Genomic DNA, 18703 nt, shown 5'->3' with positions numbered 1-18703 from the left:
CCCAAGGAACTGTTTATTATTATAACTGATAAACTGAGAAGCAATCAATTCATCCAGTTACATGAGCTTGGACTATTGTGGAAATAAGCTCGTTATGGTTAAAGGCATTTCTTAATGTTTTCATAGTTTGGGATCCTTTCACAGATATTTTCTTTATGGCTTTTTAAAACATTTAAGATTACTATTCCAGCTGAGTGAAAATTTGAATGTAAGTTGTGAACAGTGACAAACAAAGTAAAGGAGCTTCATCAAAATCTTTCACCTACTCACAAGAAGGTCTCTGGCATAACAACTGGTAGAGTACACTAACAAACTCTTTTGGAGAGGTGATATGGACAGGAGGACCTCAAATGTATTCTAAAGCAAAAAACGTATGTTGCTTAATTAGAGTATGACATACCGTATATCTTCTGGATGCCCTGTAAATCATCATTAGGTAGTTTGAAGTTGTCAGTTTCCATATACTGGTAAAATGGAGCCATGATTGCAGTGGGATCATTAGAGTGCTCCAAGCCCAGAGCATGTCCCAGTTCATGCACTGCAACTAGAAACAGATCATTTCCTATGAAGAGAAGAAAGGGAAAAAAGATCTTTGAAACCATAAGCATTGTAACAGAAATAACACAAGTGGAGGACTCTGCACTCGAAAGACATTTTCACTAAACTTGAATTTTACAAGGTAATGCTTAATAATTAATCATAAGGATAATGTGATAGCAAAGGCAGATTTTCCTTTTTTTAAACAAGAAAACCATTATTGTTACATCAAATATATGATACTCTTACAGACACCATAAGCGTAATCTTTTTTAATTGAGGCACATGGTTAGTGTAGGGTTCAAGTGTCGTACCTCATGTCTAGGCTTGTGTGCAATTTCTGACTTGAAGTTGATGTTGCAGTGAACCTGACTAAAAATACTTGCATCAAGACACAGCTCCAAAAGGAAAACATCCTTGCTGTGTGTGGTAAACTTTACAAACTGAGGACTACCTATTTAGGACAAACCCCACGGGGATCTTAGTCATCCAAGCACTTGTAATCAGACCCCTGCTGATTATTTGTACATGTTGTCCATTTCTCATTCACCATAACTGAAATCTTAATGAGGAAAATATGGGTATTGTGCTACCTTTCTCAAAATAGGATGCCTTTATTTATTCCATTGTGTAATTCCCTTATAAGTGTAGTTGCTTAATAAAATATTAGAACTTTTTTATTTTTGTAGGTCTAAAAAATAAAATAACACACTCATGTTATAGCCTAATTTAAATTTTTTGTTATTCCCCTTTAAAAGTCATCTTTTCATTATTTATTACAGGGTATTAGGCACAACTAGAAGTTTTGGCAGTAGAATTATGGCACTCTGTGAAGCAAACACAAATCAAAGCCAATGGGATTATTTCTATAAAAATTCCAGAGCTGGACCTCTGTGGTATTAATTTTGTCTATTTTTACTCATCTAAGACTTAGTTCAGTATCTTTCTATGAGTCTTTTGTACAGATTCTGTTACAGAGACTATATGACAGTCAACCTGTTATACAATGAGACTTTGGAAAAATGTTTTACATCAGCAGAAAGATTCCGGTAACTTGGAGAGGGTCACATCCAGGGTATTGCTCATTTTCACCACCTAGGGATGGGAATAATCATCCTCCAGAAGTGTGTTCCTGTCCCACTGACAAAAGAAGTATTCTAGATCAGAAGTTTATGCTGAACATCCAACTTTTAGATGGCTGGACTCAAGTGAAAAAGGTGCCAGCTACAGTAGGTAGTTTCTTGTTAAAAGAGTAGTATAAATAACAAAAGGCCTATACTGTGGCCTAATAGACAGTTGTATATTGGAACAAAAAGATGCTCAACATTAACTCTTATCCTATATTCTGTAAACTGTTTGGGGGTAGACAGTTATTTTCCACTACTGGCACTTGATCTGGAATTCTAAGTACTGTTATAATATTAATACTAATAATATAAAAAAGTTTAATTTAGCAAAAAAATGTACATATATATATAGTTACAGAACTTTGAGAACATAGTTGACAGCATTTCAATTTTTCATGTATTTGGTCTTGTTGACACAAAGAAATAAACTTTCTCCCCAGTATATATGAAGGGGGAAACACTTGGCAGTACATGTCTTCATGATGTATGGATCCATGATGATGTTTGTAAAATAAATGTTTGATTGAAAGCATGGAAACAGTCACAACTGTGTTTAGTTGAAAGTCTTTTCATGTCTTTCTGATTCTTAATCTGGATATAGGAAAACTAAATGCTCTTGCTCTTTTATTCAGTATAACTGTGCAGAAAAATTATGTCTTTCAAAAATTAATATGACACAATGTGCTTTCAGAAATGAGAAGAGATCCTATCATTTATAATTATGTGGTTTCCAGATTAAATATTTTCATGACAATATTTTTTCTTGGATGCAGTTCTTTTTACAGTAAAGCAGATTCTCAATGTGCTGTTGTAATAGGTTTGATAAGCTTGACTGTCCTGGTGACGAATGCTTTTGATACTGAATCTGCCCTTCTATATGCAGTTAAGCTGATCTTGACATTATCTCATATGAATAATCCACAGCTTCTGTAGCTAACCTCAGCATTGGAAGTGATGCACAGGACAAACTCTGTAAAGGTTTTCATTCTGCACACATAATGGAATAATTAATATCATTTTTAAAAATGATAGGCTTAAGATGGAAAGACATGAAGGAAGAAGATGTTACTGCACTATAACTATTGTACTGTGACATGTCTGACATTATTTTTCAATTCTTTTCTGCATTTTATGAAAGTTAGAGTTCTAATCCAAGTTTATTAGAATGAAATATTTCTTTGTCTGGCATTAACTCATATATTTAAGATGCAACTTTCTTTTGCTTTTCAGACATTGCGAAAGGCAAAATTGGCTCCTAGACCTGTGCTTCCTACATCATAATTAAGAATATTAACCAGCCTAGGTCCTATATTAATAATTGTACTAATAAGTTGGCCACAGTATTTATTGAACTATTTTCAAATAGCTTTAAATTAATAATATTTGATTCTACTACTATTATTAGGCTGGTCAGTGTCAGTAGACCAAAGACTGTTTTATATGTGGTATTCAACCTCTACTGTTTGAGGTAAGAGGTCTGGGAAGTGAACATGTTATAATTTCTAAAATTTCAAGAAACCACAGTTAATAAACAGTCTTGGAATAGTCTACTGCTTCTCTCTATTTGTGCCATTTATGCAATGGATGAAGAATCAATACATCCTTTGGTTATCAGTCCTCATTGAGTCCCCATAAAGATCTCCAGGAATTTCCATATTTTGTTCCATGTTGACCTTGAAGGGGTGTGAATTACATAGTAATGGGGAAATAAATAAAACACATTGTCATCTACCGGCATATCTTCCTTCTGGGATCACAGATAATGAGCATATGGTAGAGCACTTCCAAAGTAGTACTTCTAAATGACAGTGGGACTATGTCAGAGAACAGATATTATGTAGGGGGTGGCTGTTTCTTAGTATGTCTTTCTCCCTTTGTCTTTTGGATAAGGGTGATTATGTAAAAAAAAAAAAAAAAAGGATATTCAGCATCTGACTGCCCCTCTGGACTTAGTCAAAGCCTAAGTCCAAAAGGGAAAAAGGCAAAAAGACTATGAAAAGTAATTTCCACCTCCTGCAATGCAACTTGTAGCCATCAGGGGAGCTATTAAATGTGGTAAAGACAGAGCAGCCCTTGGAGCAAATGGATAAGGGGGGGAAGGGAGAAGGTCACAGGAAAGAGCTGGGTGAATAATATTCTTGCCTAGGGTGACAGTGATTTAACAGGGAACATATTTTCTACTTATAGTCAAATAGCCCCATTATTCATAACAATTTCCATCAAGAGTCATGATTGTCTCCAGGGCATCCTGAATTTAAACTGACCCAAATAACTTAGTGCAGTTGAAACTGATGTTTAAACAAGTTCAAGATGTGTTGTCTGAGACCAACGCAGGTAGGACTTACTGCTGTCTTAGTTTCCATCCTTTTCCTTTGCATATAATTAGATTTCTCCAATTAGGCAACAGTTACTCAGTCTCTCTTTGCTTTTGGGAGCAGACTTGCCTTGAGCATCTCAATGTTACTGTAACTAGCTACTGAGAGTGCAGAAGGATAACCCTGAGTGCTCACTCTTTCTCTCCAGGCTGCACAGAAGCGTACTTTGTGACTGCAAGGTTGATAGTAGGCCAACTTCAGTTCCTTGGCCAGTGGTCAGAGTAAGATGGAATGTAAAGGCAAGTGAACATTCACACCAGCTCAGGCTAACTTTGTTATCATACTGACATTGGATATAATTTTTTAAACATTTTCAGTCCCTACCGTTGAAGGAGAGAGTCCCAAATGATTCTATATTTCAGTGTATATTACCCAAGTAGAAACATGTATTTCAGTCTACTTGGCAAAATGAGGCACCACTGCAAAACTTTAACAAGTCATGAGTAACAGAGTTAAACTATGTATTACTATGAGGAATCTTAAACTAAAAGCTGCCGCTGCAGGATATACGACAGTGAATATTCGTTGTGATAGTCTCAGTTACATCTTGTTATATTTATCTATAGAGTACTAGGGAAATATTGGAAAATATATTTCACAAGTCCAAAACTTGTGTATCTCTGTTCTTGTGTTCCCCATTAGCATGAAGATTTGGAATAGAATGGATATAAGCTCAAAAAGATTGTGATTGTTTTTCTTATTTTATCTCAATTTTGATTTCACAAGGAAAAAAAAAGATACTGTGTGTAAAGAACTAAGACAAAATGATTATTTTTATACTGACACTTTTCTCTGAGGCTATAACCTATTTTAGGCACTAAATCTGCCTGACTTTACAATCACTGCCCAAACTCCAGAATATAAATATGTATTAATATATCAAATATTCAACAGCCAGCACTGCAGATCATGGTGTATGGGGAAGCCTTTCCCTGTAGCTAATATATACAGTATTTTTCATGTCTACAGATAAACAAAGCTAATATGTTTGTCCACAGCAAGCTATTAAGAAACCCTAGTTCTGAAGATATTCATTCCTGTTTTAAATGGTATGTGAGCTCAATTTATAAAAGCAATACCCTAATGGCTTAGCAAGCCTTTGATTCATCACTTGGCCATCTTTTTAATGCAGCACTAAATGACACCTCAGGGCATGTCACTTGGTTCTTCTCCTTGGCACGTGACGTTAACTGCTATAACGCATTGTGAGCTCAAGAGTTGTCCATCGTTCAAATGCCATGTGACCTCAATTTTGAAGACTTTCCCACCCAGAGAAAAACAAAAAATCAAGAAACTGAATTTCAAATGACAAACAAACTGGAAAACTACAAAAATGTTTTATAGATGGACATACACTGTTTCTTCCAAAGATTATTCTACTTCATTTCTCATGTGATGCAGATAGATAGATAATTTCAGATTAAATCCATATGAATCTGAAATGTAAATCTGTACAACAAAGACTTCTATTACAGCCCTATTATCAAGAAGACAGTACCACAAAGTCAAGCTTACAGTTCATCGGAAAATATTACACACACGCTACCCACGAACTTGTGTCCAATGTATTTAGAATTTGCATTTTCATTATTCTGTTCATTTGTACCATTGACTTGTCAAACCAATGCTGCTAATCCCAACCAGCTGAAGTGCTGCAAACTTTAGAGTAAGATTCTTACACTACATAGCATACAGAAAGAAAAAAAAAGAAAAAAAGAAAAGAAAAGTTTTATGTTTTATATCTTTGCTATTATTATTCTTTCCAGGCAGGACAGAATTTTGAACATGGTGTTTCAGCAGTCACTAATAAAAGGAGATTCTTTCTCTCTCTGACCTTATCACAATACAGCGGAATTGAGCATATACATTATGTATGCACTTACATAAGCGCCATATATGCCTATATATGCTATACAGAAAGTATACATGGACCTAAATATAAATCATAGGCATACTCTTACCCAAATAAAGGTGCCACATTTTCCAGTCTAAGAAGTCATATACAGTTGCTTGACATTATCTCAAACTTCTACCATTGGCACTGAAATTTGGCAGCTTGGTGGTTATTTTGCAAAGAAAGTTTTGCTAAAAGATGGAGCTTAGATGTGCAGTACCTTTGAAAAATTAAAAGCAAAACTACATTTTTTATGGTTTTAAATAAAAATGTATCTTATATAGTATACCTACTTTCTGTATGAACTTAGTGTATCTATTTTGTACACACTGTATTTTAAACAATAATTTTTCTATAACATAGCTATACATTTAGACTTTTTTCCATTGTGACAAAAGAGAATGACATAAAAATATGTTTCTTTCACTCTGTTATTACATATACTACCATATACACTAAAATCTTTGCAAGTTGACTTACTGATATGTATATATTTGCAGACAGAAGGGGAGGTACAGACAGTTTGTTATATACAAAGTATGTACTAATATACTCTGTGTATAATTTAGTATACCTACATCCACATGTGTATCTATTTGAAAAACGATTCTATTTAAAGAAAATCAACAGATTAGTGTGAAATTTAAACTTGCTTGCTTGAAATTTGACAAGGGGATATTCCTATAGGGCAAGACTATCTTCAGGTGACTCAGTGATTGCTGATGAGGTATGATAAGGACATGTGTGTTTAGAGGTGTGTATGTCCTTCCTGGCAGTATTCTACTGTTTCTGCATATTGTGGGCATAATTTAGAAGAAGTCAGGAGCCTGATAAATAGCATATCTGGAAGGAGCCCACGTTCTTTTATAATAAGATCAGCCTGTACTTTAGAAGGTAAGGACATGCAAAAGGTAGGAATTTCTGCCCTACTACTTAGATTTATTACCAAGTACATTCTACAACTCTCTAGTAAATTGCTTGAAATGGGTGGAATTAATTACTTAATGTATTCTTAATTTTCCTTCTAAAAAAGCATGGATGTAAGGATATTTCCACTATTTCTCATAGTTTCAATCACTAGTACTGAAAAATTTTGTAAACTATTCTGACTAGTGAATCAATATCAACTTCTCCAAAGAGTGAGAAGTGAAGCAGCTGGAGATGATCATAGGGGAGGTAAAGAAGACACAAGAGCTCGCTGCTTCCTGAAAAGGTATAAATATGATCGCATGTGTTCCTTCTGCAAATATAATGCTTATGGCTTCATTTCATGCCTTGAGGAAACCCTGCTGTGACAGAGAACCTAACAAACTAAGAAAAACTACAATTATGCTGAATGTCTAGCTCCTGGGATTAACTTTTTCATCGCTCAGGTCCACTACTGAATTTGTATACTATTCTCAAATGGCATTTTCATTCTATTAGTAATTAAGTCATATCAATTAACAGGCTGAAAAGTTTTATTTTGGGTGTTTTCATGGTCATCTTTAGATAATAACTATTTTAAACAAATTATATTAAAATTATAATGGAATTTTGCATTTTGCTAGAAAAGATCTTCGTAAATTAATTTGCCTCAGCAGGCTCACACCCGTAAAATCGTTTGAAAATACAATGGTCATTCTCATAACATTACAAATGACCAGGTTGCTAAATAACATTTATGCTATTTTTCCAGTAGTCTCAATGCAATTACAAATGCTGCAAATACTATAGTAGCCTTATCTATTTATCTTCTTTCCTATCTTCTCTTTGTTTCTGTTTTCAGCTGTTACTGTGGGAACAATAAGCTGGAGAAGTATTTAAAACTCCTTTCTGAAGGCTGTGAGAGTGAACACGTTGGGATTGAAGATTTGGATATGTGCATGAAAAGAGCATATATGACACAATTCTCAGCTATCCTCCATGCTCCTGTCCCTGAGGATCATTCATGTGAAAGGAATGGACATCTTTCTACCACTCCTAAGTGCCAGTCTGGGTGAGAGTAAATGTAAAAGGACCTTAATTGTTCATGAGTCCATATTAAAATCAAATCCTTGCCTTTGACAAAAACAAATGTAGGTTTTGTCTTTAAGCTACTCAGCTAAAATGCTGGCTTGTTAACACTGTAGCTGCTTTTGTTTTGAAGGGATGATTTTTTTTTTTCTTCATTTCCCCTAATGTCCTGTGTGTCCTACTATAAAGAAATATGTCTAATTACTAGGAGGAAGGTCAAAGTCACACTGCCAATATTCATAATAGATGTAACTTGCCATGGGGCAGAAATCTGAAAGGGTCCTACAGATCACTGAAATCCCCACAACAGAATGTACAGAGCATTTAATTTATGCGTAAATCTTGTGTTGGCTCCCTGCAGAGATAAATTTTTACCCTGTGTCAGTTAAACTACTGAGAGTAATTATGTTATCCTCTAACTTAACTCACATTAAAGCCATCAAAACCAGATCATGATTCTTACCCTATCATTGTATCTACTTAACATGTACATATGACCTTAAGATTTTTTAAAAGAGAAAGTAATATAGTGTTGTATATACCTTTGGGAATTTTATATGAACCGTTCTTTCTTCACTGTTATTTTGCTTGTTTAATTCCTATTAAGAAAAAAATGTCAAGATAGCATTTTCTATGTTTTTTTTCCTTGGACTAGTAATAAAAGAAGAAGTGGGAGTTTTGAATCCTAAGTGACAAAGTGATTAGGAGAAGGAAAAAAATCATTACAGGTTCTCTGATCTGAAAAGCAGATACGTTTTCTAAGAAGTCTGCAGACTTCAAAGGGAGACCTGATCCAAGTGTGTACCATATTCTAAATTGAGACAACTTCAAACTGGGGATCATATATATGGAGAAAATGTCAGAAAGACAAATCTGCTACTTTGGTTTTACTTTGTTAAAATTTACTCATATTAAATGCTCTGATCTATTGGATAATCTGCTACTATTAGTGGTTTTATCCATATCGCTGTTTGTTTCACTCTAGTTAGAGGAACCATTGTAAGCCTCTCTAGCACTCAGAGAATACTGCCAGTTTGGCACTAGTGACTCTTGGCACTTGTCGGCATGGAGATGCTTCAGCACCCGCTGTGGAGGGGCAGCCTCCAGGATGAAAGATTGCAGAGGGCAGGGCAAAGGGTGCTGGAGAGGCCAAGATGGTTAGGCAGCCAAGTCATCCTCCTGGGCCTCCCGGCAGAGGAAAGCTGATGCAAGAGGATGCTTAGACAGGAAGATGGAGGCAGGAGTTAGCTGCCGCTGCCAAAGTGCAGGGAGAGCTTGGAGGTGGGAATGTCAGCCAGGACAGAGGCCAATCCTGGCACACTTTCTCTTCTGTGAGTTAGGAGTTCAACAGGACCCCAGCATGGGGGGACAGCGGCTGGCACAGGCAGGGAGGAGGGACGATGCCAGAGGTCCCATGTCTAATGGCTCTCAGACAAGAGCTTCCCGCTGCAAAGCAGGGAGCTGAGTGCAGAGTTGCTGGGCACGCTGCTCTGCCATATCCACACTCAGGCAGGTCCGGGACCATTATCTCTGCACCTCTGCCAGCCACCATGGCCAGCCCTGCCAGTAACACAAGTAATCATTAAAAACACAAACCAGCTAAGGACTGACTGTTGGTATATATTGTAGTTGCTAAGTCTTCCTGAAACTCAGGCCCTAATATTTTTACTGCTTCTGCTAGCGCTGCTAGCTGGAGTACAGCTAGCAACATTAATGCTATGTCACTACCATATCTTCAGTTTCCTGAATACTCAGTGATAATCCCATTTCCTCATATTTACATAGTATCAGTTCCTAAACTGCATCATAAGAAAGGAGCTATGTATGATTTTTAGAAAAGGGAAACTAAAAGTATGTTTACACATTACCATATTACCAACTATGCATTCAAAATTTAAGTGGTGCAATCCATTTGTGAATTACCATATTTAGACCAATAGGAGAGTGTTTGTCCTGCCATACCGAGAAGAACATGGGATAGCCTACACCAGTAATTACCTCTCCTGAGTGTAATACTGAACTGTTCCCAAAACAGACATGTCTGCTGCTGAGACAAATTTCTTTGGACCCCAGTTGGTGCTGTTATTTGGAAGTACTTATCACTTCAGTTCTCCTCTAATCTGAAATTGCACATGATTCAATATAACTGGTAGAAGTCATCTAGCTACAGAAAACTGTAACACAAATGTCTATACCTGAACTTTTCACAGCCAGTTATGAGAAACAGGTATTTCAGGACATGATTCATCTAGTTTATTTTAGACACCTACTTCAGGATGTGACAAATCTTACCGAGGAAGGCAATATATCTCTCCTCTAACTCTAAAGGGACTCTATGAGATTAACTCAGATATAAACATCAACATATGGTCAGATTAATTCCACCTCCTCAAGTCTTCTGGCTTCTGACTTAGGTCTTTTCATTTAAGTCAGTGGCAAAATATTAATTATAAAAGCACAGTATATGGACTTAAGTGATATATGTACAAAACCAGGAAGCATTCATCATTGACTTGAACTAGAGACTTAAACCTGTCCACTACAACAAAACATTTTGCACAAAACAATATTGTTCTTTTAATTTAGCTGGTTCTTTTTGATTTTTCTGTTTTCATCTTTTCTCCCAACATGATGTTTTAGCTGTAGATGTTTCCAGGTATTGGTGTTAGCTGCTCAGCACTTTTTGAAACCCAAGCCACTTAGGAAGGAGTCTAAATATAGATTAAAAACATTTTGGCCTCAAGAACATATGGTTTGAGCATTTTGAAGTGAAGAATTGTCAGGGTAAAGCACAAATTATTCTCTAGGCTTGAGAACACAGATATTGTAGAAAATCTTTCATTAGTTAGTCATAGACTATTCTTAAATAGTCATATATAGTATTACCTTATATTTTAGGGTTATCCTACATTCTTCTACTTTTGCAACAACAATCCATTAAATTTCTGCCTAATAGATAAATAAATATGCAATTACTGTAAAAATTATTGTCTCATTCTCTCAGAAAACCATGACAACATCCATAGTAATTGGCAAGATGATTTTTCAAATTCTGTTTTCCCCTGAAAAGGCAGGGGAAAGGAGAGGGCCGTGCAGTAATAAAATTCTATAGAACATCTTTGGGAAAAGTCAGAGTTCCTAAAGCTGCTGTCTTGGGGATAAATTCTCCATGAAGTGGTCCTAGCAGCAGCGACTTGAAGATCTCTGGATCACATGAGAGTTGGAATGCTAAGTCTGGTGCCTGCTTTAAATGACAGAAATGCCACTTTCAGTTTAAAGGGACAATTTGAGGATCACAGATAGTTTCTCTTTCCTAAATTATTTTTATTAGCAGATCAGACTGAAAAGAAAAAAGAATTAATTTCAAGCCACTAATTCACTAGCTGATTTTTTAGTTGTGAACTGATTTCAACTTATTTGCAATAATAAAGGTGATTTTCTCTTTTTTTTAACTCAACATGTTTGAGAGTATAGCTTTTCACAAGCTCTCTATAGCAAGTAATCTTTCAACAACCTGAAATTCAGTCTCTGATGTGAAGTCTCATAGGTCATAAGATAGTTTCTTTATTATTAGCATTAGTTTTATTAGTACTATTTTTATATCATACATTTTAAAGAAATATTGCCTTTTTGTAGGCTGATGGAGAACACTTATAAAAAGATGCATGGGGATAAGAAAAAAAAGCACTGGAATATGTTAAATTCTTTCCTTTTTTCCCCCCTTCTCTATAACTTTCTGTCAAGTACAAGAATTATATGAAGCTCTCTCAGATTCAGGACTCAAAATCTGTTAAGCTTCTTTATAAGAGGAAGAAAGGTTAAGGTAGGAGCTAGATTTATTTATTTGTTGTGTGTGAGGTGTTACTTTTTTTTTTCCTTGTCATTTTCACACAGTAACCATGTGTGAGGGGTTGTGGGGTCATAAAAATAATCACGAAGAGGCTGGCCCACATTTTATGTATGCACTCATTCAAAATACATCTGTTTGGCCAAATAAAAAAAACCTTCCCAATGCTCTTTTCTAGCATACTGCAGGGAAAAAAAAAGAAAAAACAACAACAACAAACAAAAAAACCCACAAAACCCCCAACATTGTTAGTTTCAACTTATTAATCAGTACTCTTAATATACTAATACGAGTGTCTGATCAAATGAATCCAGTTTGGGAAGATAAACTTATCTTCATTGTTGTATAAACAGTTGTTTGAGACACAGACATCTTTGGAAAAAAAAAAAAATGGCAGTTTTTTTTCTGTGAATGTAGGTGCAATGGTTGCCAAAATTGTCTGCAAGGATCCATTCTGCCTTTCAGCTAGATATTTCCTTGGCAGTAAAGCTGGTGTAACAATGTGAACTTTCCTCATTTATTCCCATGCAAAGTCAGCCAGCTTCATTTTAACACTTTTCATTAGCAGTTTAGGATAGGCTGGCTGATCGCAAACTGAGGCAGATGGCAAATGCAAGCAGTTTGTTGTACTGGCCCCGTTATGTGGGAAATAACCTTCAGTTGCAGTTTGAATGGATAACTGAGTTTGCAACTTCCCTAACTAATCCACATAGGCTTGCAATGACCCATGTGTACCTACACCATGATGGAAGCAACATGCAGTTTAGTGGCTCAGGTTACACTGCCTTTTTTGGTTTACAGCCTGCATCATGACCATCTCTGTTTGGCAATTAACTCACAGTGTAAATATCACCTTCTTCTGTAGACACAAAAAGCACAACATAAGATGTGCATAACAGTTCTATAGTTTTAATGAAGAATATCACAAAGTCCGTCTTCTTGACATATTCCTCAGTCTCTCTTTCAGTTTGCATAATAGTACACTTGGCAATTTTAGGCCAAGAAGGAAGCTGAGAGCATGATATTGCACACTGATAGGCGCTGGGATGTATTAAAAGCAGCCAGCTAAACACACATCTAGAACATGGGGCTGGATTCATCCACAAGACTGCTTTCACCAACTGCCAGTGTTTAACAGATTTCCCTTTCAACAACATGTAAATGAAGTGCTTTTCTCAAAGCCGAAAGGGTGCTCCATGAAAGCAAAAAAACTCCCCCAAAACAATAAAAATCAGGTCATTACCTTGCCAACAGTTAATATTTTCCATCATATGGCTTCCAGGCAGTAAATGGGGTCTAGCAGGCAGATCCTCTTCTATCTGTATAGCCCTATGTCTAATGACTGAGTCCTCACAAGCCAGCCAGGGCCATTTATGGTTTATTTTTTAATCATTTTCCATCTTTTCGATAAAAGGGATCTTTCTATTCTCAAGTGCAGCTTTGCATCCTGTGATAATACTTTCAAGGACACATTTTATGCAGCAGACACTGAATGTTTCAGAGTTACCATTTTATGTAAGATCTTGGGGTGAATGGATATGCAACAGGTGGGCATATGCACACCAAGCAAGTATAATCCATGGAAGGTCTGGGAAGTTTGAGGACAGATTGCCCTGTTAAATTCTATCAGCACAACATGCACTTACTGATGGTTTGCTTTTTAAATGCTGGAAACCTTGAGGTTTAGCAATAGAAAGTATTACCTGTGTTAGTTGACTCCTGAATTAAACTGGATTTCAGGGGGAATGGTGAAATGAAGAGAATCAATTGTTACTCCATTTGTCTGCAACTTGCAAAGTTCTTTTAAATATTATACCGGCATCTTCCTCATTGTGCAATGTTATAAATATAATAGTTGGGTTTTGCCACTTTTTATAATATTGCTAATTCTCTTATTTTGCACACAAATAGATTCAGTTTAAAATAGAAGTTGTGCTTCCTTAACCTTACAACTACATATAAATAAAGCTGTAACTCAACAGGCTAGGTGTCTTTATCCTGGAAACAAGATATGACAAGGGTCCATAAAATTATGAATGGCATAGATAAAATGATTAGGAAATTACTTCCTCACAATTTGAGCAGCAGTCTACCTAAAGTGAATTTATCAATGGCAAGTTCAAAATTCAGAAGGAGGTAGTTTTTCACATCTGCTTAAATTATAGAACACATTGCCACAGGATGTTGTGGATACCAAATGCTTACATGAGTTCAAAAAGAGATTACACCAATTCATGAAAGGAAATCCCTCAAAGGCTATTAAACACAAAAATATGGCCTGTGGCTCAGAAATTCAATGAGCCACAGATTGCTGGAAGCTAAGAGGGAATATGCTGGGGTTTTGTTGCCATATGTTTGCCCTGCTCTTATTCTCTTCCCTAGGTATCTCTTAATAGGCATAACTGGAGATAGGATATTTTAGGAACCTTTGATCTGAACCCATATTGGCAATTCTGTGGTTAAAAGTATATATACAAGTATGATACAATACAAATTCAAAGAAGATATTAATCTTTTACATATTTATCCTAGTACAGAACTGGAAAACAAATATGTGAGAACTGCAAGGTCACACTGCTTGGTTACAGATCAGATTTGATATTGATAAGAGCATATTAAAAATATAGGTAATCAATTAAGTAAGAACACTATGCTTTATGAAATTAAAGTCATGGTAATATTGTAATACAGAGCTTCCTTTAATCTGAAATGCTCAGTTTTATACCTAACCACAGCATATGACATGACCACTGTTTGAGACACAGAGCTCCCTTAGGAGACTTAGTTTTCACAACTCCACTGGTTCATAATTCCAGCAGCATATATCTCCTGCACTGTGTCAACGACACTGGCAGCCAAAAGAAATTTACTACAAGTTGATCTATGCAGTTCAGAGATCAGGATTTTCATAAATTTTTCTTTGCTGCCAACACAGTGCCCACAGCAGAATCTATGCACTAACTAGAGTCCAAGTATATTACACCAGATACTGTGTTTGCATCAGGTCCAACAAGCTTTTACTTGGCAATCTACAAACAGCATGGTACAAAGTGACAGGTTTGGGTTTTTTTCTTTTTATTGCCTGCAAAACTTGAACAATTTTTTGAATGCTGAAGAGTTAACAAAAAAAATTACTGAATTCTTGAAGTTTTGGGTTTGTTTTCCCAAAAATACAGCTTCATGTATATACAAGTTACAAATATTCCATATGAATGTAAGCACTCTGCGGTAATATTCTCCTTAGATTTTAATGTAACTGTACACTAAAAACATCTATTACTTCTGTAGTGGAGTTTCACTTGCTATTATTTATTGTACATACTTTGATAGAAGAACTGGTTTCTGCAGAATTACAGTATGGTACAGTAGGTGCCTTGGTAAATTTGCTACAGAGGTAAAAAAATAATGCATTTTACTTTGATTCCTATTTCTCTTGCAGATGTGAATACAAAGATAAGAGTATCAAACTACCATTACTGATCTACTGTGTTTATCTAAAGAGAACTTAAACTTAGTTTTTGCCAAATATTTTCTGTCACTGGAAGACACAGTTCTATAGTCAGATTTTAGCCAGTAATTGGTACATTAAGCATCATGTCTAATGTGCTTGAAATCTAAGCTCCCAAGAAATCCTTGTTTTCCCCAAGAGTTACTTCTAAATCTTGCTCTGTTTTAAAAACCTGCACTTGTGTAAGTAGGTCAATCTTAAATTAATCTAGTTAAAAGTAGTGCATTCTCCATTCAAACTGGTTTAACACTACCTTAAATAGGCTTAGATGTATTCAGTAATTTCCCAGAAAAAATAACTGCTTTAAAAAAGGTTTAAACTAACTTACGTGCATGTAGCCAGACAAATGTGAAAACAATTTTGATAAACCAATGTAATTTTTGAAATAGAGGCAAGAGTTTACACCTTAAGTTGGAGATGTTTACCTTGTGACAGATAACAAAAATATTTTCATACACTCTCAGGTGACGAAAGGAAATATATAAATTAAGAAGCCATAAAATATATGATGATATGTATTAGTAACGGATTTTGCTATTAGAATATAGTGTATATATCTTCATCCATGATGGCCCCTTCTCTGAATGCCTTCCTTTCTGTTCTTGCTGCCATAATTTTTAGGATTCCATCTGAGAGCTTTCCTATATTTAACAGTAATTATCTTTATAATAAATCATGCAATAAATCCAGGGAAAAGAGATTGGTGGAAAATAAGTAAGGCAATAGTGAGGAAGAAGAACAGATACATCTCAGTCATTATTCCCAACTGATAGGAATAGCCTGTGTTCCATTCAACATGTAGGTAGCAGTGACTATTAACTGCAAAATTCATTACAGTCCTTTCTTTCTTTCCCTGCCACTATCTGCCAAAATGAAACTTCTGACCATAATCACTAGTTAAGGAACCTGGCTTTGATGGGTTAGCATTGCCAGGGAATATCAGAATGTTACACAAACTTGATCCATGAAATGGCCCTTGGAGTTTGCTAACAGCAGGTTTGCCAACAGAACTGGTCAAGATACACAGATTTCTAAAGATGAGACAGCTTCCTCTGAAGACACTGTTCAGAAGACTGTTTTCATCTGTCCATCTCTTGGGTCTTACTTCAGAAATGGTGAAAGGTCTGAGATTCATTTAGCTTTTGAAACTGTCCACTTTTCACTTACTGAGAAAATTACGAACTAAACTGAGAATAGTTCTTGTCCTCTCCAAAAACTAAGCCAAACAAACAAAAAACCAAACAAACAAATAACACTTCCCCTCCAAAATATGGCAGCTAATGATCCTATAATAAGGCACATATATCTATTTCACCACTTCAGAAGCAGCCCCCACTGTGTAGACTGCATTTAGCAGGTCTTAGATCAAATGTTGCCTCCTCTCTTTCTCAAAGTTCTGTTATGGGATCATAGACAACCTTCAGTCAGAAGAGTGAGGCAATGAAAAAAAATCTAGTGAGTACTGTATATAATATATGTTTTGACTTCTTTCTGATTTGCATTTTCTGAAGTACACAGAGGAAAACTGGCCTACTGAAATTTTTTATGGTTTATTACCATGTGTATTAACAAGGCAGAGTTGCAAGGTAAGTCCTATTCCTAATTGTGTCATTGTAGAAATACACCTTCCTTTTTTTCCAGTTGCAAACATCTATGCTCAGCAGACATTATTAACAGCTTTCAAAAGACTGTTGCTCAAAGTTAGAACAAATTATGGAGAATATAAGTAGAAACAAATAATTGCCAGTCTTATGATAGGGAAAGTATCTTATCTATAAGACCTTGTGAATGTGTGTGGCCCATCTTTCTTCCAGAAATCTAGCACGCTACTTCTTTTACTAGAATCTGACACTTCAACCTGTAATTATATTGCAGTGCATCAAAAAAATTCAGTGCTGCAGATTTAATAATGGACAGATGAAGATAATATGTAGGAAAGCCTTGTTAAGGCTAATAAGAATACCACTTTCAGTTTTGGTACAGGAAGACAGGGCATAGGATAGGATTTTTCTGCAAACTGCTAGAAAATTTACTACAGAGACAGTGCCCTCCGCTCCCTGGCAGTGACTTTAAATTTCATCACCGTGATTTGAAATATTGCAATTTAAAAAAATACTTTAAAAAAGAGTTTTGTTGAGGATTTTGACAATACAATATCTCCAAAATATTGCCTCTCTTAGCAAGAAGTCATTGTCCTTTTCTGGATTTAGATACATTATTCATTGTCCATAAATTTTTCATTCAAAAAATGAGGTGATATATATCACTTAAACGTATTGGAGTCACGGGAACAATGAAATCTCTCCATAGCCCCAAGACTGGTATATTAAGATATCTTCCTTTTCCTTTTTTTCCTCCACTTCTTTTTCTTTCCAGCACTTAAGTTCAGAAGAAAATAAGGATTTAAAGTTTTTCTTAGTAAGTGCTGATTTTTCAGCTAGCTACTTATGGAACTTGATTTTCATCTCCTGTTTTTTCTTTTTTTACATCTTTAAGTGTACATATTGTGAAATGTTTTCCTGTGATATTCCTATCCTTTCTGATTTGCTATTCCTGAACAGTGTTTCACTTTCAATGTTTGTTTCCTCCATCCTCTTCTTCTACCATAGTTGCCAAGTGTTACCAGAAATGAGACTGCCTAGGAGCACAAGGCACTTCATAAGATGCATGAAGAAACCATCCTGTCCCAAATAATTTACAAACCTAAGGCTCTCATCTCACACTGAAGCCTGGATAGGCAGACCATAAAGGAAATGGGGTCTACTATATGTGAAAAGGCCTGCTCCCACAGAACAACTTGAAAAGTAGATGTCCTAAAAGAACAAGTGGAACATGAAAGCTGACTAGAAGAAGGCTACAGCCCAATGCATACAAACACTTGTCCAAAGTATTGGAAGACTACTGTTTCCCTACCTTGCAAAAAAATCCAAACACCTTTTATCCTCCAGTATATCACAGAATCACAGAATCACAGAATCGTATAGGTTGGAAAAGACCTTTAAGATCATCAAGTCCAACTGTAAACCTAACACTACCAAGACCACCACTATACCAAGACCACCACTATATCCCTCCTTCCGTAGCAAAAGAAATTCTGTCCTTGTTTCTATTGTTCCCCTGTGATGTCAAGTTTCTTGTCCTTCTTTCTGTCTAATACTTCTGGCATCACCTGCAGCACTATGGAAGGGAATTCGGAGAAAAGACCTCTACAGCTCAGCTGGAGCTACAGTACCAGCTGTATTCGGCTTACAGGGTATTATGAAAGCAAAGAAAAATGCATCATTTTAGAGATCCTGCAAGTGTTAAATTGTGTGACAGGAAGTTTTTCCTGAGCGACAGGCCCATTAGTCTTCACTCCTACAAGAGCCTTATTCATTCTTCAGAATGAGGGAGGAGTCAAAGCACAGATCTCTTCCCCAG

The 18703-nt window shown here is 36.0% G+C and overlaps 1 protein-coding gene across 2 annotated transcripts in view; it reads right to left on the bottom strand.

The window, feature by feature from the left end:
* Nucleotides 1–18703, bottom strand: part of MMP16 (matrix metallopeptidase 16) — a 194842-nt gene that overhangs the window by 61781 nt on the left and 114358 nt on the right. For both annotated transcript variants that reach the window (XM_072852252.1, XM_072852251.1), the window contains one exon: nt 401–562. In XM_072852252.1, the coding sequence (XP_072708353.1) occupies nt 401–562 (162 nt within the window). The remainder of the gene's footprint in view (nt 1–400; nt 563–18703) is intronic.

Source organism: Ciconia boyciana, chromosome 2, assembly GCF_034638445.1.
Source record: "Ciconia boyciana chromosome 2, ASM3463844v1, whole genome shotgun sequence".
Classification (NCBI taxonomy): domain Eukaryota; kingdom Metazoa; phylum Chordata; class Aves; order Ciconiiformes; family Ciconiidae; genus Ciconia; species Ciconia boyciana.
This window is presented reverse-complemented; position numbering and strand designations above follow the sequence as displayed.